Below are 21,066 nucleotides of genomic sequence, written 5' to 3' on the forward strand. Positions count from 1 at the left end.
TTTGCAGGTAGAAAAATAAAATCAGAGATTTGTTTCTGGTCATATGGGCCTGCATGGCCCCAGAAATAGATTCTGTGACTTATGATTGAAGTCCACCAGAACGTGACATCTCTTGATAAAAGGCAAATGCCAAACTGCTGAGTGAGTTGGTATTATTTAACATTTATCAGAAAGCAATAGAGATATTTGCTTTGAGGAGTTTGAGGTCCTAGATTTGTGTATCATTTAGCTCATTACTGATAAATCATAAAATGTCTTGGTTTTATTTTGGGAAGGCAGATATAGAATCTTTAAAACATGACAGAAAATTCCCCTGACATAGTAAAGCATGGCTATTTGGAAATTTGTTTATATCTCTGTTTTGAAAATAATCATTTAGCTAAGTGGTCACATCCTGATAAAAGACTCCCAGTGTCCATCTAATAAATGAGACTGGATGTAAAAATAGATTCGAATTTCATGCCTTATATTTTGTCCTTGGAAGACAAATGCTTTCCTGTCTACTACCTCTTAGAAAAGCATAAGGATTCACTTAATCTGACAAAAAATTTAGTCTTCAAAATTGAAGTGGAAACAGAACAATAATTTATAAATTATTGTGTTCCGCCAGTTGCTCAGTTGTGTTGTTTATGTAATGTTATGTAGTAACTTATTCTGAATCATTATTTTAAGAGTACCACAAGCTTAAAAAGGTTTTGAGAGATTATTTTACTAGCCTTCCTCCCTACCTTGTGAGTCCACTGATAACATTTTCATAACCTCCCTTGGTAACGCACTCATTATACAATCATCCTCATTGCAGGTATTTTATCCTCTTACCAAACAGAAATTTGTCATGCTACAGTTAATTCTATTAGCTTCCTCATTTCCACTGAGGTTAGAATAGAATATCTAGTTTATTTTCTTTGAGCCTTACTTAGTGTACTGATTCTTGAGAGAGGAGGTGTGGCATCCTTTGCTCTCAGTGGGAACAAACTACACCATTACCTCTGAAATGGCATGAGCCAGCATGTTTCTTAGTATATTTTGTCATGCTTGGTGTTCACATATTCAGCATATGAGGGAGGTGATGGATAAGTGACTTTTTTAAAAAGCTGCTGTAAAGCCTTTTATAAAGAATGACCTATTTTATTTTAAAACTTAATATCATCTGGTGGTTTCTTATGAGCTGACGAATGAAACGTAGTAAAGGAAATGTTGTTCCAGAGATGATGACTTTTTTTGACCATTTTCCTTTGTTTCTTTTGGTCTACTGCATTGGGTCAAGGATTTAGGGAGAAAGAAGAGATTGAGTCACAGTTTCAGAAAAAAAAGGGTGAGTTCAATTTCCTCATTTTGAGCTTTTTCTTTCTTTTTTTTTTTTTGATGCTGAATGAATTCACCATGTATAACTTTACAAAGTCTTCTTCTCGATTCCCCTACCACCCCTCTTCCCACACCATCCCAAACTCCAGGTGTCTCTAGAGGTTGATAAACTGTTCTTAAAACCAAATAACAGTCAAGGCACCTGGAGAGGTTTGGGCAGCAGGGAGAGAGGATTGGCTATCATTGTGGATCCAGACCAGGCCAATCATAAGTGAAGTCTATTGTTGTCTCCTAACAGCTGTTCTGTGGCCTCTGTGAAATGCGGTGGTGGCTTTCATCCAGATACCGGACAACTGTTGCCTCACAAAAAGCATCGCCACATTTGGCATTAATTGGCTGTCTGTTGGTGGCCTCCACTGGCAACTCATTGAATCTTTTCTTTCCCTGCCTTTCTCCTACCATCTTTACCTTCCTTTTTCTCTTCATTTTTGCTTTCCCTCTCCTTTTTATTTCCTTTGTCTTTTTTTCCCCCTCTGTCTTACCAGTAGGTAGCCTGGAAAAAAAAGAGAAGCAACAGTTACTGAGGGAAGAATGCATTAACACCTCGGGTGGGTGCTGTCTGCCAGCACTACAGAGGAACCTACGAAGAGGGCTGCTGGGAGAGAATGCTCATACCTCCCAAGGCGTCAGCCTGCCCTCCCGCCCTCAAGTTGCTTTGCTCAAGGTGTGTCAGAGTTTACTCTGGGATTGTGTATTTTATCCATTGAGCTTCTCCGTTCATCACAAGGCAGAGAACACGGCTGTGTTTGTGGAATGGATGGGCCCACAGGGAATTTTGAGTGATTCAGTAGTTGTGGTGTAAGCTGTTCGTCATAACTCCCTGTCAGGCACAGAGCCAATGGAAGCAGAAGGTTATACAGTTTGTGATTCCTTGCTCTGATAAGAGCGGCACTGTTTTAGGGGTTATGTATGGCAACCATATTCTCAAATCCAAAATCAGCATACCTGCTGTTTCCAGACATTTTTGGATTTATAATGTATTCATTTGACATGTTTTTAAGAAAGTAAAAATGAAATGCCATTTTTTTTTATTATGCACTTGACAAATCACTGGAATTAGAAAGAACAAAATTCCATGAAACAAAGGCAGCTTGAAAGTCCATGGTATGAGTTGTTAATATCACAGGACTATCTGGATGTTCTTCTGCTCTTTCAAATAAGAATAAGGAAATAGTAGTGGCAACTGTTGTACTTAAAATTTCCAAGTCTGCTTTCAGATTATCCAACTTTATTTTCTCAATCTCAATTTTAGAGTCAAGAAGAGGACTAAAGAAAGGCTTGTGACTCATATGCTTGTTATTTTCCAACCAGAAAGAGGCAACAGTGGGACATGATGCTCTTTTACTATGGGAATATAGAAAAGTTAAACAATTTTGCAAAGGTTTTTTCAAAAAAAAGCCCAAAGAATTTTGCCCTAGGCTGCTTCTCTTTGGAATTTAAAACCCGTGTAGAACATCGTATGGGGAAATGCAACTGACATGGCCCTCGTTGGTTTGCATTTAACTCATTACTTTTTGATTGCTAAGAGCACATACATGACCAAGAAGATAACCAAGCCCTTTGAAAGAACATATGAAATCTAAACAAGGAACTTGAGTCGGGACAGTCTTAAACAGATGTGAAGTCCTCACAGCCTTTGCCATTTTGAAGATTAAATTACTAGCAAACCACTTTCAACAAGGGTTTTGGTTATCAGAGTAATGACCAGGACCCATAACAGACATTAAAGAAAAAAAGTGAGGCTTATTTAGAGTTAGGGAAAATATCCCAACACCAGCTTGGACTCCCTAATTTTAGTAATCTGCTTTCTCTCATCTATATGATGGGAAAAGTCATACTCTGTCACCTTAGGATTATTCTGTTACTTAATCTTAATTGAAAATCAATGTAATAAATGTTCTTAATAACTGGAACAAGCAATTGTGCACCATAAATAAAAAAAGAAATAGCTTTGGAGAAATGTAATTTCTTGGATGGACAGATTGTCTATCTGCTAGAGGAATGGCCCTCAGTTTTGTGATTTGTTTATTCATTCATTTAGAAAAATGATAGAAGAAATCTGAGAAATGACATAACCAGATTGGCTGTGTATCTTTTTGTTCTCTTATTTAAAAAAAAAAAAAATCCCATCAAACGCTTCTAACCTCAATAAATAAATAAATAAACAGAAACAAAAGCCCCCAACAGAGTCCTAATTCTAATTTATAATCACTTAAAATCTGGATATGCTTTGAACTTCACATTTAAAAGAAAGGTTTTTCTGATTTTCTATCAATCCCTGTCCTTAGCTTGCCATTTACAAACATACTTTCCTCCTTCAGAGCAAAAGCAAGTGAGAGAGAATTGGTTTAAAGCTGCTGAAGTCTCCACTGCAGGGGAGCACTGGTTTAATTCCATCAAGGTAGAATGAAGGTCTGAGAAGGGGAGAGATTTTAAGGCCTGGGCAGTGAGTGGAAGCAGCATTTCCTGAGTCTACACCTCCTTCTGCCATTGTTGGTGGGAACTATGGCAATATAGCTTTCACATCTCCACCAGTTAAAATACCGTGTTGTCAACTCCCTGCCTTTGTTCTTTGTTTTTTCCCATAAGGACATTGAGTAGTTTGAGAAGATACATGCAGTAAATGTACATTGCATATATTAGTAATATTATTTTGCTAACATTGTATGCTAGTCATAGGGAAGATATAATTTTTCTATGTGGTTTATATTATTTTTCTAAACTTTGAAGTCTTTAACAATTTCGTCCATGAGATGCAAATTCAAAACTCATCAGGAGCCAAACTAACGAAAAAAATGAAAGAATTTGTAGGGAATGCTGAGGGTTGTGTCACAAGAGAGGGCATTGCACAAGGCCACCACGTTTTACAATTCCAGGGCACCCCCATTCACATCATATTGTATGTGAATGGTGCCCCCTAGTGTAGAGCAATGCAGAGGCCCTCTGCATGCCCTGTTCATTCATTCATTCAGAACATCCTCAATGAGCCGACTGTGCGCCAAGCATGGTTCTAGGTGTTGGGGAGGTAGCAGTGAACAAAGTGGACAAGAATCCCTGGTCTCACGGAAACTAAAGGCATTCTCTTTTGATTATTGTTTTTTTAAAGGCAAAAAAGCAACCTGCCAACCAAACAAAATGCATTAATGTGCAGAATTCAGCTCACGGGACGACAAATTACTGACTCTTGTCTAGGCTTTTAAATTATTTCTGTGATCATGAAGGTTTTAGCCACATGGAAAAAGTATGCAATACACTAACCGCAGGCTTGCACCTACTGCTTAGCTTATGCCTAATGAGAGCTCTGGCTACGTAGAAAACTCAGCTAATTAATTTTCAATTACAATTTTACACCCCATCCCAAAGTCTGTACTTGCCTTACCTTCTTCCAAGAAAACATAATTCCTAGAGGTGATCTATTAGATAACACAGGATGAAAAGGTAGAATAAAGTGGGGGTCATGCCATTCTGCCAAAGTATTGTCTGCCTAAATATCTGTCCTAAAAACTCACGGGAGAGGCAAGCCAATGAACAATGGTCAATGTGGCACCTTGAACCAATTCAGTCTGCTCTTAACTTCCTATATATTTAATTAAATTTTTTTCAAACAAAAAGGAATTAAAGTATCACGTCTCTTAGGGGTTATGCTAACAGAAGCAGGTGAAACACCAAATTTAAAGAGCTTTCATAAATAATTAATTTCTCAGCCTTATGGCTTCTTAATGCTATTCAATGGAAAGTTTTAATTTTATCTGCAAAATGAAGCTAAGAGAATGTCGCCTAGCTCCTTCCCTGTCTGGAGGAACTTGGATTTTTTTTTTTTTTTTCATTAGAAGCTTGGGTAAAACTAAAAAGAAACCTGTATTCAAGTTTCTGCAAGAAGCTTTAAAGAAATGCTGTGATGGTACTCAAATAGTTTACAAGTTTTCCACCTACAACTCACTTTGCATTTTCTTAAATAATGACTCAAAAAAATTTAAAGGACCTAGGTCACAGATCTTACGAAGAGTTGGAGTCATGGTATAAAGGTATAAAGATTGTATATAAATGTTCATATTTTCCAAGAAACAGAGCAAAACCACCTGTGATAACTCTTCCTTTTTTCTACCTGCCTTCCAGGATCCTTTCTTTCCAAAACCCCTCATAAATTAATGATAATGATAATCGGAAGAGAGAGTGTTGGCCATATCAATCTGCACATTATATTAAATTACTTTTCCCAAAGTTTGGAAGCATTTCCTGAAAGCTGTCAAGGGTATTAGTTTTTTTCTCTCTCTTTAAATCACAAAGCAAAATTCCACTGTCTCTCCCCCACCCCTTCTACAAAAAAAAAAAAAGTTGTTGAGTTTTGCTTTTCTATTCACTGCAGTCCTGGCCAAAGTAAAGCCCTCTTTCTCAATGACGTCAAGATCTTTACCAAGATTAGGCTTTCATTTCTCTATTGCAGCAATTAGCCAGGGAATGTATAAAAGGCATCAGGGAGACTCACTGGGCTGCAGAGAGAGGCACTTTGCACCACAGACAGATAGCAAGAAGGGAAAGACAGAGAGTGAGAAAAAAGAGGAGTCAGTCGCTCCTGGGGAAGGGAGAGAGTGAGACTGGGAGAAAGAGAAGCACAGAAAGTGTGTGTAAAACAGAGTAAAGAAAGAAAAAAAAACTACCCTTAAAGCACATTTAAAAAAAAAAAAAAAACTCTGGCAATTCAAGAAAGAAACAGGCTACGTTTAAAGAGCATAGAGACAATGAAAGGCTAAAGAAAATTTTAAAATCTCTGCCACAGTCTCATAGGTGCTTGAAATGAAAGTAGAACTGCCTGTCTTTAACGGACTCTGACAGGGGTAACTGGATTAGGGACGAGTACGCCAGTTTTTTTTTTTTTTTTTTTTTTTTTTTTTAACATCTTAAATCCTGAAAAAAAAAAAAAAAGCAGCAGCTCCGAATTGAATGAATTGATGGGCACACTCCAACTGCTGGGCTGGAGAGACTGGACTTAGTCTTGCCATTTCTGCTTCTTTGAAAGAGGAGACAACTTGAGCTTCCTTTAATTTAGTTTTTTTTCCCCTTCTCCCCCACCCCCCAACCTTCCCCCTTACCTCCCCCACCCCCTTTATCACCACCCCCCTTTTAAATAAGAGGGTGAAGGGGAACCAGAGCGCACAAGGGAACTGACTCAGGAGGCAGAGAAGATGGGCATCCTCAGCATAGACTTGCTGATCACACTGCAAATTCTGCCAGTTTTTTTCTCCAACTGCCTCTTCCTGGCTCTCTATGACTCGGTCATTCTACTCAAGCACGTGGTGCTGCTGTTGAGCCGGTCCAAGTCCACTCGCGGAGAGTGGCGGCGCATGCTGACCTCAGAGGGACTGCGCTGCGTCTGGAAGAGCTTCCTCCTCGATGCCTACAAACAGGTGAGCTGAGCTGAGAAGGGCTTCTCCCTAGGTCTACAGGGGCAGGGGCTCACATGCTGGGGACCAGAGACCACTGGGAGATTGGGGTGAGAGCTGTGAAGCCCTATTTGTGGGGCTGCCAAGTGAGCCTCTAAGTTTACTTTCCACACCTGCTGCACATGTTAGCTTGGTAGGGTGACGGCTATTAAGCCATAATGACGCTGTGTGACCTAATAAGGGGTCTTTCTACTAAGGGTTATTAATATCTTGCTGTGATTTGGGAGTAGAAGGCATTTGTGCTGGTACAATAACTTGGGAAAAGTCAGAAAATGATGGGGAAGAGGAGACTGCTGCATTTATTCTGCTCTTGCCATAAACTAGAATTTTGATTTTTTTGCTGGATGGGAGGCTGTGTGAGGTACACTGAGGAAGTATGTTCGAGGGGTGGGTACTGAAAAGCAAGAAATGAGAAATGCTACTCAAAACTCTCAGAGAGTTGACAAGATAAGAAAATGGTCATAGAAATTGTCATTGGGCATCACAGCTGCTTGGTTTCTGGTAGAGGTAAGAGTTAATGAAAGCCAGCAGCTGTGTGCCACCTCCTCTACATTGATTCAAATTTGAACCCTTTGGAAGCGATTTTCAGGCAGTGATCCTGAGGTACTAGATATCAACTTGCAAAAGAAAAGTCTGAAAACTAGCTGTTGGAAATCCAGCGTTTGTAAGGGAAGCCTCCTTTACTTTGTTTCTCAAAAATAAAATATGTTGCCCTAGAAAGAGATGATGGGTCTGTGGTTCATTAAATCTCAGAGCTGTTATGAGATTAGAGCAGTGGTCTCCCTTACCTGCTCAGGTAAGGGGCTGCTCTCTCAAAATCAGAGGCAGTGATCTTAGTTTCTAAATGAAAAATACTGTGTTCCAGGCTTTTTGCTGGTGAGAGATGTTAGTACAGCATTTTCAACTAAGATCTTCAGGGGCACAGAGGATGATTTTGGCCCTGGTCTTCTGTTAGTTTTCCCCCACCTGCTATGCCCATATGACTTCTAAAGGTCCCCTCCACCCCCTCAACCAGGCTTGAGGAGAATGAGCTATTTTGGCAAAAGTAGTTATCAAAATAGCCAATCTTGGTTTCCCTAAAAGTGTTGTGGGACCTTGCCCAAGATGCCAGAAAAAGCAACTGTACATCTGTATTTTAGAGGAATATGGAAGCCAGGTGTTCAGTGAAGTGTTGTGTTTTAGGCAGGCAGCACCTTAGAACCAGAGACCGGGAACTCGAAATAATAGAGGCGCAAGGGAATGCATCCTCCATAAATAAACACTAGAAAACTAAAACCATGCACCAAGAAAAGAAAAGAAGTAACTTGTAAAATTACAAAGAATTCAGGACAGGATTGTTCTTCTGAAAATCAGATGTTCAAGAAGAAAATATCTGTTGTGAACTAGGGAAATTTTACCACAATACATGTCTTTATTATTGGTAGTAACCTAAAGAGGGTTTGTGTTTATTGTTGTTAAAAATGTGAATAGCAAGAGCTCTTATTAGTAGATGGAAATTCTTTTATGAGAATATGAATTGGTGCTCAAAGTTCTAACAGTAAAAACTCATTTATATTGTGCATGTCAGCGAGGACGAGAGATCTAGAAAAGTAGACATTGAATTGATCATTTCATTTCCACAAAAGTATACATTGAATGGGAAGTTTTTAATGGTTTGTTTTAGTGGAAGGCAATTTGAAGGCAGGTGGAGGAGTACGCAAGTATATCAGACATACCATTAATTAGGAAGTTCCCTCTTCAACATCATATTTTATACGTGTTAGCAGATACCATGGAAATATCAGTGATTTGATCTCAGTATATTAAACTCTTACTTTTTGGAAGGACAGTTGCTTTTTGCCTATAAAGTAAAACAAAACAAAACAAAACAAAACACTTATTGGAAGAATTTTACTTATATACATGTATTTCTTATATAAATGTCATGTTTCATTAAGAAAAACATGAAAAAAGTCATCTCTGACATAAACAATGGGTGCTGTAATGTTACCCACACATATTAAGTGAGGTTGTTTCTCCCATTAAGCAATTTATTGAACATAAAATGGAAAAGCAAACAAATACCTCTTTAATAAAGTTTATTGTTTTTTTCACCAATGTATAGTGTTCCATTGTGTTGCAATATGTTGTTATTCCTATTCCAGGAAGTTGGGAAGGATGAGTGATTTGTTTTTTCTTTTTGCATATGGTTTGTATATTCCTCTTCTGTATTTCTTTGTCCCTGCCTACTGATTTGATTAGTGACCAAGTTCACGACTGATGTTATTATGTTAGCTTTTGATGATTTATGTAATAGCTACCATGTGCAGAAGCAACCCCAGGACCCACATATCCAGAGACAAGACTGGACTGGGTGTGTGATAAATGGAAACATTATGAACACAGCTGGAACTGAATGATGGTCTCTTTCTGTCTTCAAGTATGGCAAAGGTGGTGGTTTCTGTGGTGGCATTTGAGGGTCACTCAGAACCTCTCAACCAGGTTGAATCACTTCTCTGAATGCTCTTGTGATCTGTGCCACTGTCTTTGGGTGTAGTCATTTCTAGAGACATTGTAGGAGGTTCTGTTTGAGATGGCATCACACTATTTCATAATCCTGACTTGCATTATTTTGAGGCTGCCCATCCCCAGAAGTGAAGTTTTCCAGGATGAGAGGGGTGTGTGCCCATGTGATACAACTACACATGTGATTTGCCGTTATTAATTCTCCTTGTTGCTGCATGTCAGATGCCTGGAAAGACACGTAGAGAAAGTGGAGTAAAAGTATTATCCCTGTGTTTTGCCTCCACAAGGGGCAACACAGAAATAAAGACAGAACAAAATATTTTCTTTTTTTTTTTTTAAATAAACCCTTTCTTAAAAGGTTGAAAAGGATTTGAATTAATTTTATGGAGAAGCCTCTAAAGATAATGTGAGTTTAGTAAGAGATGGATTCTATGTACAATTTTCATTGAAAGGAAAGTCTATAGACACTGGTGAGAGACACTGAAGTGAATAAAAGGTGTTTGTTATTTAAGTTTCTTTAGTCAGTGTCATTGCATCTGAACAGTATATCCTTGTGTTGGTGCTCAGAGACTAAAAACATGCAACCAATAAGCAAACTGCTCTGTCTGGGAGCCTGGCTCTTACCTAAATGAAGTGTAAAAGTAAACACACAGTATAGATGCTGACAGTCAGTTTAGCTTCTGCACCGTTAATATTGCAGAGGTACAGAAAACATATTCATTTGAACATATAATTTTGGTTTTGAAAGGGTCTCTTTAACATTCTCCTCCTCCTCTTCATTCACCTCAAGTCTTTGACACTAGTTTCCACAATGGAAAATGGCCCTTTTAAGAGAGAAACAGTCCCAAAAGAACACAAAGCAGGCCACAGCCAGAGCTTGTCCATCACTTGGATAAAACATTGGGGAATGATAGAGTTTAGAGCTACATTTTCAAGGTACAAATTAAAAAGAGAATAGCTAAAAGGGAATTGAGCTCAGAGGAAGGAGTACGTAGCCTATTCTTCAACTCTGATTTATTTGGCCAATCTGAATATAAATGGTTAAATCTCTGCTTAATGATAGTTTGGCCATGTTTCTAAGGACATTGATGTAGCCTGGTCATTATGTCAAAGAATTTGAAACTTCCTGATAGTTAATAAAGCCATTTTCAGGGCTTTGGATAGCAAGAAGTATGTGTGAAAATTCTGCTATCACACACCCACCCTTCGTTTTTATAATTTGCTTTACTTTCTGTTATGAGATTATGTGATATATTGTCCACAAGCCTTTCTCAGGCAGTGGAAAAGAAAAAGAAATAAAATCCCAAAACAAAAAACAAGGTTAGTAGTATATGCTGTATTTTCTGCTTCTAGTTGATGAATGGTTCTTTTCTCCCCCTTGCCCTGCATTTCACAGTCCACATGCTAAAGCAGCACTTCCTTTTTCCCCACGCACTGAACACTGAACATCATCAAGGGAATCAAATTTTTATATATGCTGTATGTTTATGTTCATGTTCATATTTATAACATTTGAACTTGGCCCAGAGATGTCTTCTGTTGTAAAAATGCAAATCCTTTATTTACCTCCTTTGTTGGTGTTGTGTTGATATTGCTTGCAAAAACATAAGAAAGGACCACTGTAATAGTGCAGATGAGAGAGATAAAAGTCAGCGATGACAATATCACATTTTACGTATGTCCTTTCTGATCCTTGCAAAATAAAGGGACCCTTTGGGAACATCGGAACTTCAAGACCAATTAGTGGAAATGATGCTTCTTGTGTTTGGGCATTAAATACTGGGCAGGGTTCTCTTTAGAGCGGCTAATGCTGGCAGGGAAAGAGGTACCGACCTAATTACTCTTCCGCAAGAGTAAAAAATGCCTTTTGAATGCCTCTTTGGCAAATATGTCTCATTAAGGACAAAAACCAAACACAAACCCTCTAAGAAGGAGAAATTAAGATGATAGGTAACTTGTGGCCAGACTTTCTGTGCCACTGTGGGAAATTAAAACAAAGTTTGGGAGTACCAGGGGATAACTTGTTTTTGTTGAGCTTCTTTCCTGCAGCCTAAATGTTATTATGGGACCAACTTTATTTTCTTCATCATTTTGGCTCTGTGTCAAGGAATGCTTTGCTCCTGGGGAGAGCAAAGAATCTTCCATCATCGAAGACAATGGTGATTCTCCCAGCCTGTCTCAGCAGGGTGCATAACCCAGCAAACCAAGAAGTTCTCCATTTGAAACTCTGGTCTATTAGGAATTTAATTTTTATGGTGACCAAATGGGGAGATGAGAATGAACAGTAATATCCTTTTAGAATATTTTCTTTTAGGTTAAAGGAAACTTCCATATCTAAAAAAAGTTTTTTTTTTTCTTTATTTTAGCTAAATTGTCCTCCATCAGGTTTTAGCAAAGATGGACACATTTTATGACTAGTATATGAAGCTTATAAAAGCAGACTACTGGTCTACTCACATTTGGATTTATGGATGGTGGGTGTGTGTTTTTCCTTCTTAGTTTTATTAATAATATTAATTTTATCTATGCATTTTCTCTTGCCTAGGCACCTTTATGAATGAGAATATCCATTTATGACATTATAACATTCAGTAAGGGACCCTGGCTGCTCAACAAAATAAAAAGAATAGGCCACATTTGTTTTGTGCACTGACCAGATGAGAAAATCAAGGACAGATCAATAACACTGAGGGCTGATTATGGTAATACTCTATGAGAGGGCTCCAGGATTCATATTTCTAAATTTACCTGCCTCAGTGAGCTTATCCGTCACCCAAATATGATTATGTTCATTGCAGGTCAGGGTTATCATTAAGCGTAAAATTCTTCACTGACCTAGCTTTATAACAACTAGCATTCATTCAATAAAATAAATACTTTCCAGTCTAACCCTAATCCTAACAAAATGCTAAATCCCCCACATAAAGAGCATTATGAATTTGGTTAACTTTCCTAATTTTTTTATTTTAGAGTGACAGTGTTGTACTTACTCTAAATTTCCCAAGGCAAATTAGTCTGTGTTTTGGAAAGAATTCTGCAGCTGAAGTATACATTGTTTCTAAGAAGAAGAAGGTGCTTTAACTTTCCAAGAAAATTTACTGCAGGTAATAAGAGAAGCTCCTGTGACTAAAGCATCAGATTAGATTATTCAGTTGAATAATCAGACATAATGAAAGGATCAACAGGTCTGCTTGGATGAATCAGGGGGTTAGAGGCCCATTTGTCAAGGCCACCTAATTGTTCATAGGTTTCAAAAATGATTCCAAAATGCAGAAGAGTGTTTTTACCTATCAAGAACCTACAAGTGTACAGGTTGCTTACTTAACAGGAAGTCACTACAGCAGACTCATCTGAATGCATTTAGGTCTTCTTATCACAGTATGTTGAGGCACACAGTACACATGATATTGTTAAAACATCCCTTCTAGAATCATTACTATTATTTCAAATGGGAAAGATCTAAAGAGAAGAGACTGCTATCCACTACCTAGATCTATAAAAAAAGAAGTACAAAAAGAACGCATGGATTAAAAGGTTTATAATACCTTCAATGTGTATATCTTTAAATTTGACATATATTTTCATGCCTTAAACACTAGTGTAGTTCATACGAAAGAATCCAGCTAAATGTGCTTATTAGATTTCTCCATCTAGTGTCACTTGCAAATTAATCAAGAAAGTTAGTATAAGTAAAATAATTTTCTCTGTGGTGGTGACTAAAAAACAAATGTATTTACTTAAATCACACCAGCAGCTTCCTTTCTGAGAAGGAAGATTATTACAGTAAGATTTCTCTTAGAACACTAATAATGCTTATTTCAAACCTTCCCTGCTAGGATTTTTCAGAAGGGAGAGAAAGAACTTTAATTCTTTCTCTACAGTTAAAATGAGTTATGCATTAACATTAGATAGAAGCTTCTGAATAAAAGCCCATGAGTGTGTTATATCAGTTTGGATTGTTACATCTTTAACAACTCACTTCTAAGTGACTTCGATTAACAGTAGCATCATGTGTGGCTATATGTATATGAGGGAAATAAGTCGACCCAGTTGGAAGTATATTGTAATATTAAGGATAGTATATAAAAATCAATTGTACTGTCTCTAAGTTGTCCCTAATGTTATTGGCTTTGATTAAACCATTCTAAGGAAGATCCAACTGTATTAATTCAAACTGAAGTAATTGGCTCTTTTATTGTTGCCTGCTTTTATGATCAATTTACAGATTCAAAGGCTGAAAACTTTCCTTCATTCTGTTTTCAACTATTTAAACCATGTGCAAAGGGAGCACATGAAACAATTTTTATCTCTACCTCTTCTGCCCCAATATTTTATAATTCAGAGGAGCTTGTTAACAAATTGTGGGGTAGAAAAGTACTTTTTAATGTGACTTCCTAGATAAAAAGAGGGAAACAAGCACACATGGAAAATAAGAAATTGACTTAAAGTAGAACTCTGGAGTAACCATTTTTGTTTCTTTTTGTCTGTTTTTTATTTTTTTTTTTAATGGAAATTGTAAGGTTGGAGTGGTAAGAACCACCTTGTAAGCAGTGGCAGTAGAAGCCTCCAGGGAGGATGCCATATTGAGGAGAGTGCAAAGCTTTGCTCAGGGTATTTAAAAAAACAAAAACAAACACAGAATTGCCCAAGAATGATGATGTTCTTTTTCACATGGTGGGGTAGCATCTGATAAGGACAACACACACCCATACAGTTACAGTGCACAAAGAGTTCTTTTTCTCATGTTGTCCTCCAGTTGCCATATGTGGAAGACAGGCATTATTATTTCCATTTTACAGGTGGGAAAGCTGAATCACTAAAAAGGTTAAGTGGAAGTAACCCTTCTTATAAATGGTAGACCTCAGGTTTTCTAGATCTGGCCAAGAATAGAGCCCACTGGTATCATTGGCCATTGGTTGAGATTAAATGACTTAGTATCATGCAAGGAAATAAAGGTCCTGCCTGGTGTTTCAGAATTCAGAAAGAGGCACCATGTCCAAGACCCTGATAATTGGTCTTAAAGTAGACCATTTGCTTCTAACTTTTAAAATGAAGTCAATTAATCATTTGTTATAGAACGCATGTTAAGAATTGACAGCAAAATAAGGATAGTAAAGAATACCAGCCTTGGCTTAATTTTAAAAAGAGTTAACTCCAGTGCCTTCAATGATGAAAATAATTACCTTCAGTGACTATACGGAATGAAAAAGACTTTTATTATCTTTTGGGCCATTCTTTACATTACCTGCCATGATGCCTCTTTACTAAAATCAATAAATGTTTACCACATGCTCTGAAGGAAATAACACACTCTATTAGAGCCAATTGTAACTATTTAATGTGAATTCAAGTGGCAATGTGTTTAATGTGATACTCTTGCCTTCTTCTTCTTCTTCTTTTTTTTTTTTTTTACCATCAGGTGAAATTGGGTGAGGATGCCCCCAATTCCAGTGTGGTGCATGTCTCCAGTGCAGAAGGAAGTGACAACAGTGGCAATGGTACCCAGGAGAAGATAGCTGAGGGAGCCGCATGCCACCTTCTTGACTTTGCCAGCCCTGAGCGCCCACTAGTGGTCAACTTTGGCTCAGCCACTTGACCTCCTTTCACGAGCCAGCTGCCAGCCTTCCGCAGACTGGTGGAAGAGTTCTCCTCGGTGGCTGACTTCCTGCTGGTCTACATTGATGAGGCTCATCCATCAGATGGCTGGGCGATACCTGGGGACTCCTCTTTGTCTTTTGAGGTGAAGAAGCACCAGAACCAGGAAGATCGATGTGCAGCAGCCCAGCAGCTTCTGGAGCGTTTCTCCTTGCCGCCCCAGTGCCGAGTTGTGGCTGACCGCATGGACAATAACGCCAACATAGCTTACGGGGTAGCCTTTGAACGTGTGTGCATTGTGCAGAGACAGAAAATTGCTTATCTGGGAGGAAAGGGCCCCTTCTCCTACAACCTTCAAGAAGTCCGGCATTGGCTGGAGAAGAATTTCAGCAAGAGATGAAAGAAAACTAGATTAGCTGGTTAAAGGTATGATTATAAGAGAGCTTATTGTTTTAAAAAGTTATATAAAGGCAAAGAAATTAAGAACTGAATCCATATTTCAACAGAGCCCTATTGGCTGACTGAAAGACAGGAGTTTATCTATCGGAAGAACATGAATCTCTAACAGCTCCATACTTCTTTCACTACTCAAATGGCATTGGGCTGAGTAAGTAGCCGTATCAACTCTCTTCTTAGTAAAAAGCCTTATGTGAAAAGATCCCAAGATGGAGAGGAAGAAACCCTGATTCAGCATGTGTTCATTCTGCATTGAGAAGGAACTGATACATCTGATGCATGCTTTGAGACCAGAAGAAAAGACTTACCTGAATAATTACTACATTAGGGAAGCTACTGTCTACGTTAAGATAAAGGGTATTGCCTTGGCTCTATTTGGCATGGATGGAGCCCACTTGGAAAATTCCCAAATATTACAACAAGTCCTTGAACCCAGGCCATGTGGTTAGACGTTGGTGTTAAGGTTAGACCTTATGTTAGAGTCGTTTCTGATGTTCCAGCTTCTAGCCATGCAGTGCTCTCAGTCTTCATATCCCAGAAATTACTGGTATATTTCCAGATACCAAGAATGATCCCTCAATCTGGGAGGTTAGAATGATCATCTGTAATCTGCGGGTTAATTTCTAGGCAGGTGGAGAGAGTGCTAAAAAAGAAATGAAACTGACATGCTAGGAAAGAGGAGGCAGAAAGATTTGGAAAATTCACAGGGTTTCACCCTTAAGCTGTAGAGAGTGGGACTTATTTGTTAGCCACAGAAACATAGAAACATACACAAGGCCAGAAAAAGAAGAAGGAGCTCAACTAAAAGTGGCATAGAGAATACACATATAGAAACAATATATTTGTCATATGCTCCTAGAGAGGAGAAAGGGGGGATTGAAAGAAAAAAAAATACTTAAATATTTGTAATTGTGAGGGGTTTCTTTTGGAAATAGTTACTTTTGAACCATGTATGTGGTATGTATATTTTCAGTGGGTTAATTAGACCCCATGATACCTATTAAAGGAAAACCAGTGGGTCTGGTGGTGCTGGTCTTTTCCTCCCCATTCCTACAATTTCTATGTGGCCCAAGTCATTCCTAATCTCAGTCTCTATAGCAGTGTTCTCTCTGAATGCTGAGCTGAAGAAATTATACATACATACATACATACATACAAATATATGTATATATATTCTCAGCTGCTGTGGGAGGTAGGTACCATGGCCATTCAGCACAGCCTTGATTTCCTCCCAAAGTAGGTGAGCTATAATGAAGAATAGGTGCAAACAAACAAGCTTACTTCCATTGCAAAATAGAAGAAGAGGAAGTTAGAGATAATTCTGATCGATCATTTTGGAGGCTTTGTTATAAGGCAACCCCTGGTATCACGGAATTTCCATTGACATTTGAATTTGGACTTGGATCTTCCTTTTGTCCCATTAGCTGAGGTTTAGTAATCTAAAGTCCCTATAGTATATGATTATAATGCTATTTAAAAAAATATATATAAAAAATATTTTTTCCTTTTAAAATAGACACTATAGTTTTACCCATAAGTAATATTTAAAGATTATAGCCCCCAAAAGAATGGACCAACCAATTTCATATCATAATTTCTTTTTGGTAAATATGAGACTATTATGAAATCATTGTATATGATTGTATTTAAAGGTACAGTCAAAGGATCTTTTGTCCACTCCATTAATAACTGAATAAAAAATAAATAGAATGGATTAAAAAAACTAAAGTTGAAAATACATTCTTAAACTAGTTGCCTGAAATGAGAAAAGAATGAGAACTAGGTGTGCAAGAACCAAAAGTATTTTATTTTTTTTAAATGGGAGCAGCATATCAGTCATGTCACTAGCTGGTATATTGTGTAAATACTAAAGCTCCATTGAGACTGATTTTTCATGGCAACATCAGCTTTCTAATGTTTTAAATTCTGTAAAAACCACCCACAAAGAAACAAAGCAAATTGCATTATCTAATGAGTTGCTGGAAAATCATATTGAGAATAATTATTTCAGATTCCTCAGTTGTTAACCTGTACATTCAAGGCTTATCTCTGCCCCCATTGATTTTTAACCTCAAAATGGTGTTGAGATTTACGTGGGACCCTAAAGCAGTGAAATAAAAAACCTGGTTGCAGCACATTCACACTGTTGTCCTTAAACTTCCCCTTTGTTCTATATGTACGATAAAGTAACAGTATGTCAGATAAGCCGGTGGGGGGATGAGATTTGGCTGAGGCAGTGCTAGTCGACTGGGGAAAAGGATGATGGAAAAATCACCCAGTTGTGCTATATTTTTAAAGAAGGAGGTCGTTTATGTGTGCAGACAATTCTCCCTGAGGTTAGCCCAATGGAGAAATGAAGCAGAGGAAGGAAACAGAAAGACATAGGCTATCAGGGAGGAAGATGTTCAATAGAATATGCAAGAATTTCTGGCTGGAAGAAAGGCTGTGGAAGGGCCAATGGAGAAAATGGACAAAGCTCAGGAATCCTACACTATGTAGAATGTCTTGGTGTTATCAGGGTTAAGCCTGTAATTATGTAACGTATTTATCGCAACACGCATTTTTATGATTTCTTGTGATGTATTCTTTTATGAAATTAACAATAACTAATTATTTTGAGGTAGAGGAAAATCAATGCTTTAGCTGATATGCTGAGAAATTATTAGATTGCCAATACTCACGTACGTATCATATGTTTTATAAGGTATGTTCCTTTGAAGAATTGTAGTTCTTAGTCTCACAGGGAAAAGTGTATCTATTTATATATCAGTATAAATCTATGATATATGTATATCATATATAAAAGTCTGAGTTCTCTTAGTTCCTAATCATGTTTCTCCCATAGGCTGTGTTTACATGGAGCTATTAGTTTAGCCTTTTAAGCTTCATTAGCTTGTCTATTATTGAAATAGTTTCCAAGAAATTTTAGATATTATCATAGCATCTGGGTTTACTCAAACACTTATTGTTTGAAAGACTTACGTCTTGGAACTATCAAAAACTGACTTTATTTATTGCTTAGTTAAAATACTAGTGGGATCAACAATGATTTTCTTGAATGGGCATGAATGGAGATGCCTGCACAGTAATGTAGAAGTGTTTCATACAGCTATTAAAATGTAACTGACCTCCTTAGAGGCAGATTAGTAACTGTTCCTGTTTTGTATAGCTACGTGACAGCCACTTAACTTACATGACTTTCTTTTTTCACATTGGGTCTCTGGTCCTGTGTCTTCACCTCATTTATAGAACATCTCCTTGATTTTTGGTAATATCGACTTCCCAGTGATCTGTTTAGTTAAATTCTTCTCCCATTAACCAGGAGGTGCTTATTCTCTCATCACGGTGGGAAGAATAGCCTATTGTCTTTCATTTTGCCTAAGTGTATTTTACTATTTGGGCTCTGAAATAAAAATTATGAAATATGGTGAGGTCACATGTTGGTGCTGCCTTGCTGCATAAAATTCTAGAGGGCAGGTTAGAGACAATATGTATGCCTTTGGGAAAATTCAAAGGTGGATTACAAGGTGTCCTCAGCATGCCCTATGGGCTATGTGCAAAGCAAGAGGAATTGACTGATTTACAGGACTTCTCTTTATGTCAATCATAAGAGGATGGATGAATCTGGACATTTGTTCCACCTGACCTCTGACTGATGGTTTGGAAAATAACTTTAATTAGGATCATATGACCATTGAAAAAGGAAAAATGTAGACCCACTGACTTCTGTCCCACTGAAGGATTAATGAAAACCTTTACTAGCATTTAGAGCTTTTCAGAACATCCCCAATGTCATGTATCTCAGCAGTGGAGACTAAAAGTAAGGCTTTTAATTTTAGGAGGCTTTTTTTTCTCCTAAATGGTATTGCCAAAAATCAGAGTTAAAATATATATAGTCAGATTCCAACTTCCTCCTTCACTCTAAAAACATAATCCAAACCCACTCTTCATATACACTTCTGAAATGGGGCTTAAGTACCAATCTCCACTTTGCAATTGGCACACTCTTGGTCATGTCCTGAGGCTGTCTAAGAAAAGAGAGGATCTAGGGTGGGAGAGCTAGAAAGTTGCTAACTGGGAAGAACAAGGCCCTGAGGGCTTGGTCTACCAATCTGGGAAGATTTGAAAACAAACTTCTCACAACTGAAGGAAGGCTGAAGGCTGCTGCAAGTCATTGAGTGGCTTTAGGATGAGCAAAACATTGGGCCACTTCCTAATGCCCTATGTGTATAGTACCAGAAGCAAGGTCTCAGACTTAACAGACCCAGCTCTGTTCCAAGGTGAGTCTGAACCAATAGAAAGCAAACATGTGCAGGTATCCAAACAAGACTGCTCATGCAAGTCGGGGCTGGCTGCCCGTCTTAGGCAGCAACAGCAGAGCTCCAGGGAGCTTATTCAATATTTACTGAGACTTCGAAGACCCAGCAGATGTTTAATGAAGTCACTATTTTGGCTCAAACCCTCCATTTCTCCCCCTCCCCTCAAAAAACAAACAGGTAAACACATAAATGAAAGAAACCCACAGAAGGGGATGGGAAATAAAGAAAATTCTCTCAAGACTTCTCCAGGCCCATGTCACTGGTCAGTGTGGTTTTTACGTGTATTAGGATTGGGGGATGTGAAGAAATAAGTATCCAGTACTTTATAACCAAAGCAATTAAATGATATTGGGTAGGGAATGTTGGCCAGTTTTGTTTAGTTTTGCATCACATTGTCACCAGACTCACTAGCCCAAGTAATCGGGCGCCCGAAGAGGGAGACAGAGATGTGCAGAGTTGACCAGTGTGCGGATGATAACTACTGACGAAAGAGTCATCGACTCAGTTAGTGGTTGGATGTAGTCACATTAGTTTGCCTCTCCCCATCTTTGTCTCCCTGGCAAGGAGAATATTCGGAACATGATGCTAAGAGTCCTGGGTAGATGTGGTGAGAATGCATGCGTGCATATGCTACTCATATGTGTTTCTCAGTTGCAGAAAATGAACTGCTTTGGAGATTATCAGTAGAAAGAGTGTTATCATATTGGTGCTGAGTGCTATGTGTGCTTATACAATTTGTTCTTATATTTTAATGAACTTTGAATAAAAGAATAAAGCTACTCTTTGGTTCTCTTTGTTTATTTTAACATTTCTCCCTAGAACTTGCCCCAGGCTGGAACATATTCATGGTTGACAAGGGAAAGAGAATCCATCATTCTAATATTTATTCCTTGGTATTTGTGGGCAAAGTAGCCAGTAATGCCAGATTATTTTAATCTCATGCTGCGTGCCAGGGTCTTCAAGGAAATCAAGACAAGTAAAAAGAAAATCTTCAGATACTTTCCATATTTATGAACAAGTTACACACAGAATTCATAGAAAGGGGCCTGTTTAAGAGACTGTGGAGCCAACTTTTACTTTGTTAGATTTACATCTCAGGCTTTCTGAGTGCAATTAATGTACTTTCCAAGAAGTTGGTTAAAATGACACACACACATACACACATACACACATGTACTATATACACACACATCTATATTGTTATATGATTGGCAGTGTATTAATATGTGATAAATTTGAACACATTTATATCAAGCACTTTTCACTATGAGGAGGTATAAAGGGTATGTTCTACGGAGGCAATGGACGGTTAATGAAAAGGAATATGTTTGTGATATGGTTAAATATGCACATTTTTTGGAAAACAGGCAACTTAAAGTAGGAGT

General features: G+C 38.0%; 1 protein-coding gene and 1 long non-coding RNA gene across 3 annotated transcripts; one reads left to right on the top strand and one right to left on the bottom strand.

Moving 5' to 3' along the window:
* Window positions 1–684: 684 nt before the first annotated feature.
* LOC129487600 (uncharacterized) lies at window positions 685–6,679 on the bottom strand. The gene is made up of 2 exons (XR_008659384.2): window positions 6,533–6,679; window positions 685–1,858 (listed from the first exon to the last, which is right to left on the bottom strand). It is a non-coding gene; the product is annotated as an uncharacterized lncRNA (long non-coding RNA).
* Window positions 6,549–20,461, top strand: DIO2 (iodothyronine deiodinase 2). 2 transcript variants are annotated; one of them, XM_055288583.2, is made up of 3 exons: window positions 6,549–6,770; window positions 11,678–11,785; window positions 14,731–20,461. In XM_055288583.2, exons 1-3 carry the CDS (start codon window positions 6,549–6,551, stop codon window positions 15,328–15,330), a joined length of 930 nt encoding a protein of 309 aa, XP_055144558.1. In that variant the 3' UTR covers window positions 15,331–20,461. The 2 variants fall into 2 exon arrangements, with proteins under 2 accessions (XP_055144558.1, XP_063500140.1); XM_063644070.1 differs by lacking the exon at window positions 11,678–11,785.
* The last annotated feature ends 605 nt before the right edge of the window (window positions 20,462–21,066 follow it).

The sequence above is a fragment of the Symphalangus syndactylus genome, chromosome 8 (genome assembly GCF_028878055.3).
Source record: "Symphalangus syndactylus isolate Jambi chromosome 8, NHGRI_mSymSyn1-v2.1_pri, whole genome shotgun sequence".
Taxonomy (NCBI): Eukaryota; Metazoa; Chordata; class Mammalia; order Primates; family Hylobatidae; genus Symphalangus; species Symphalangus syndactylus.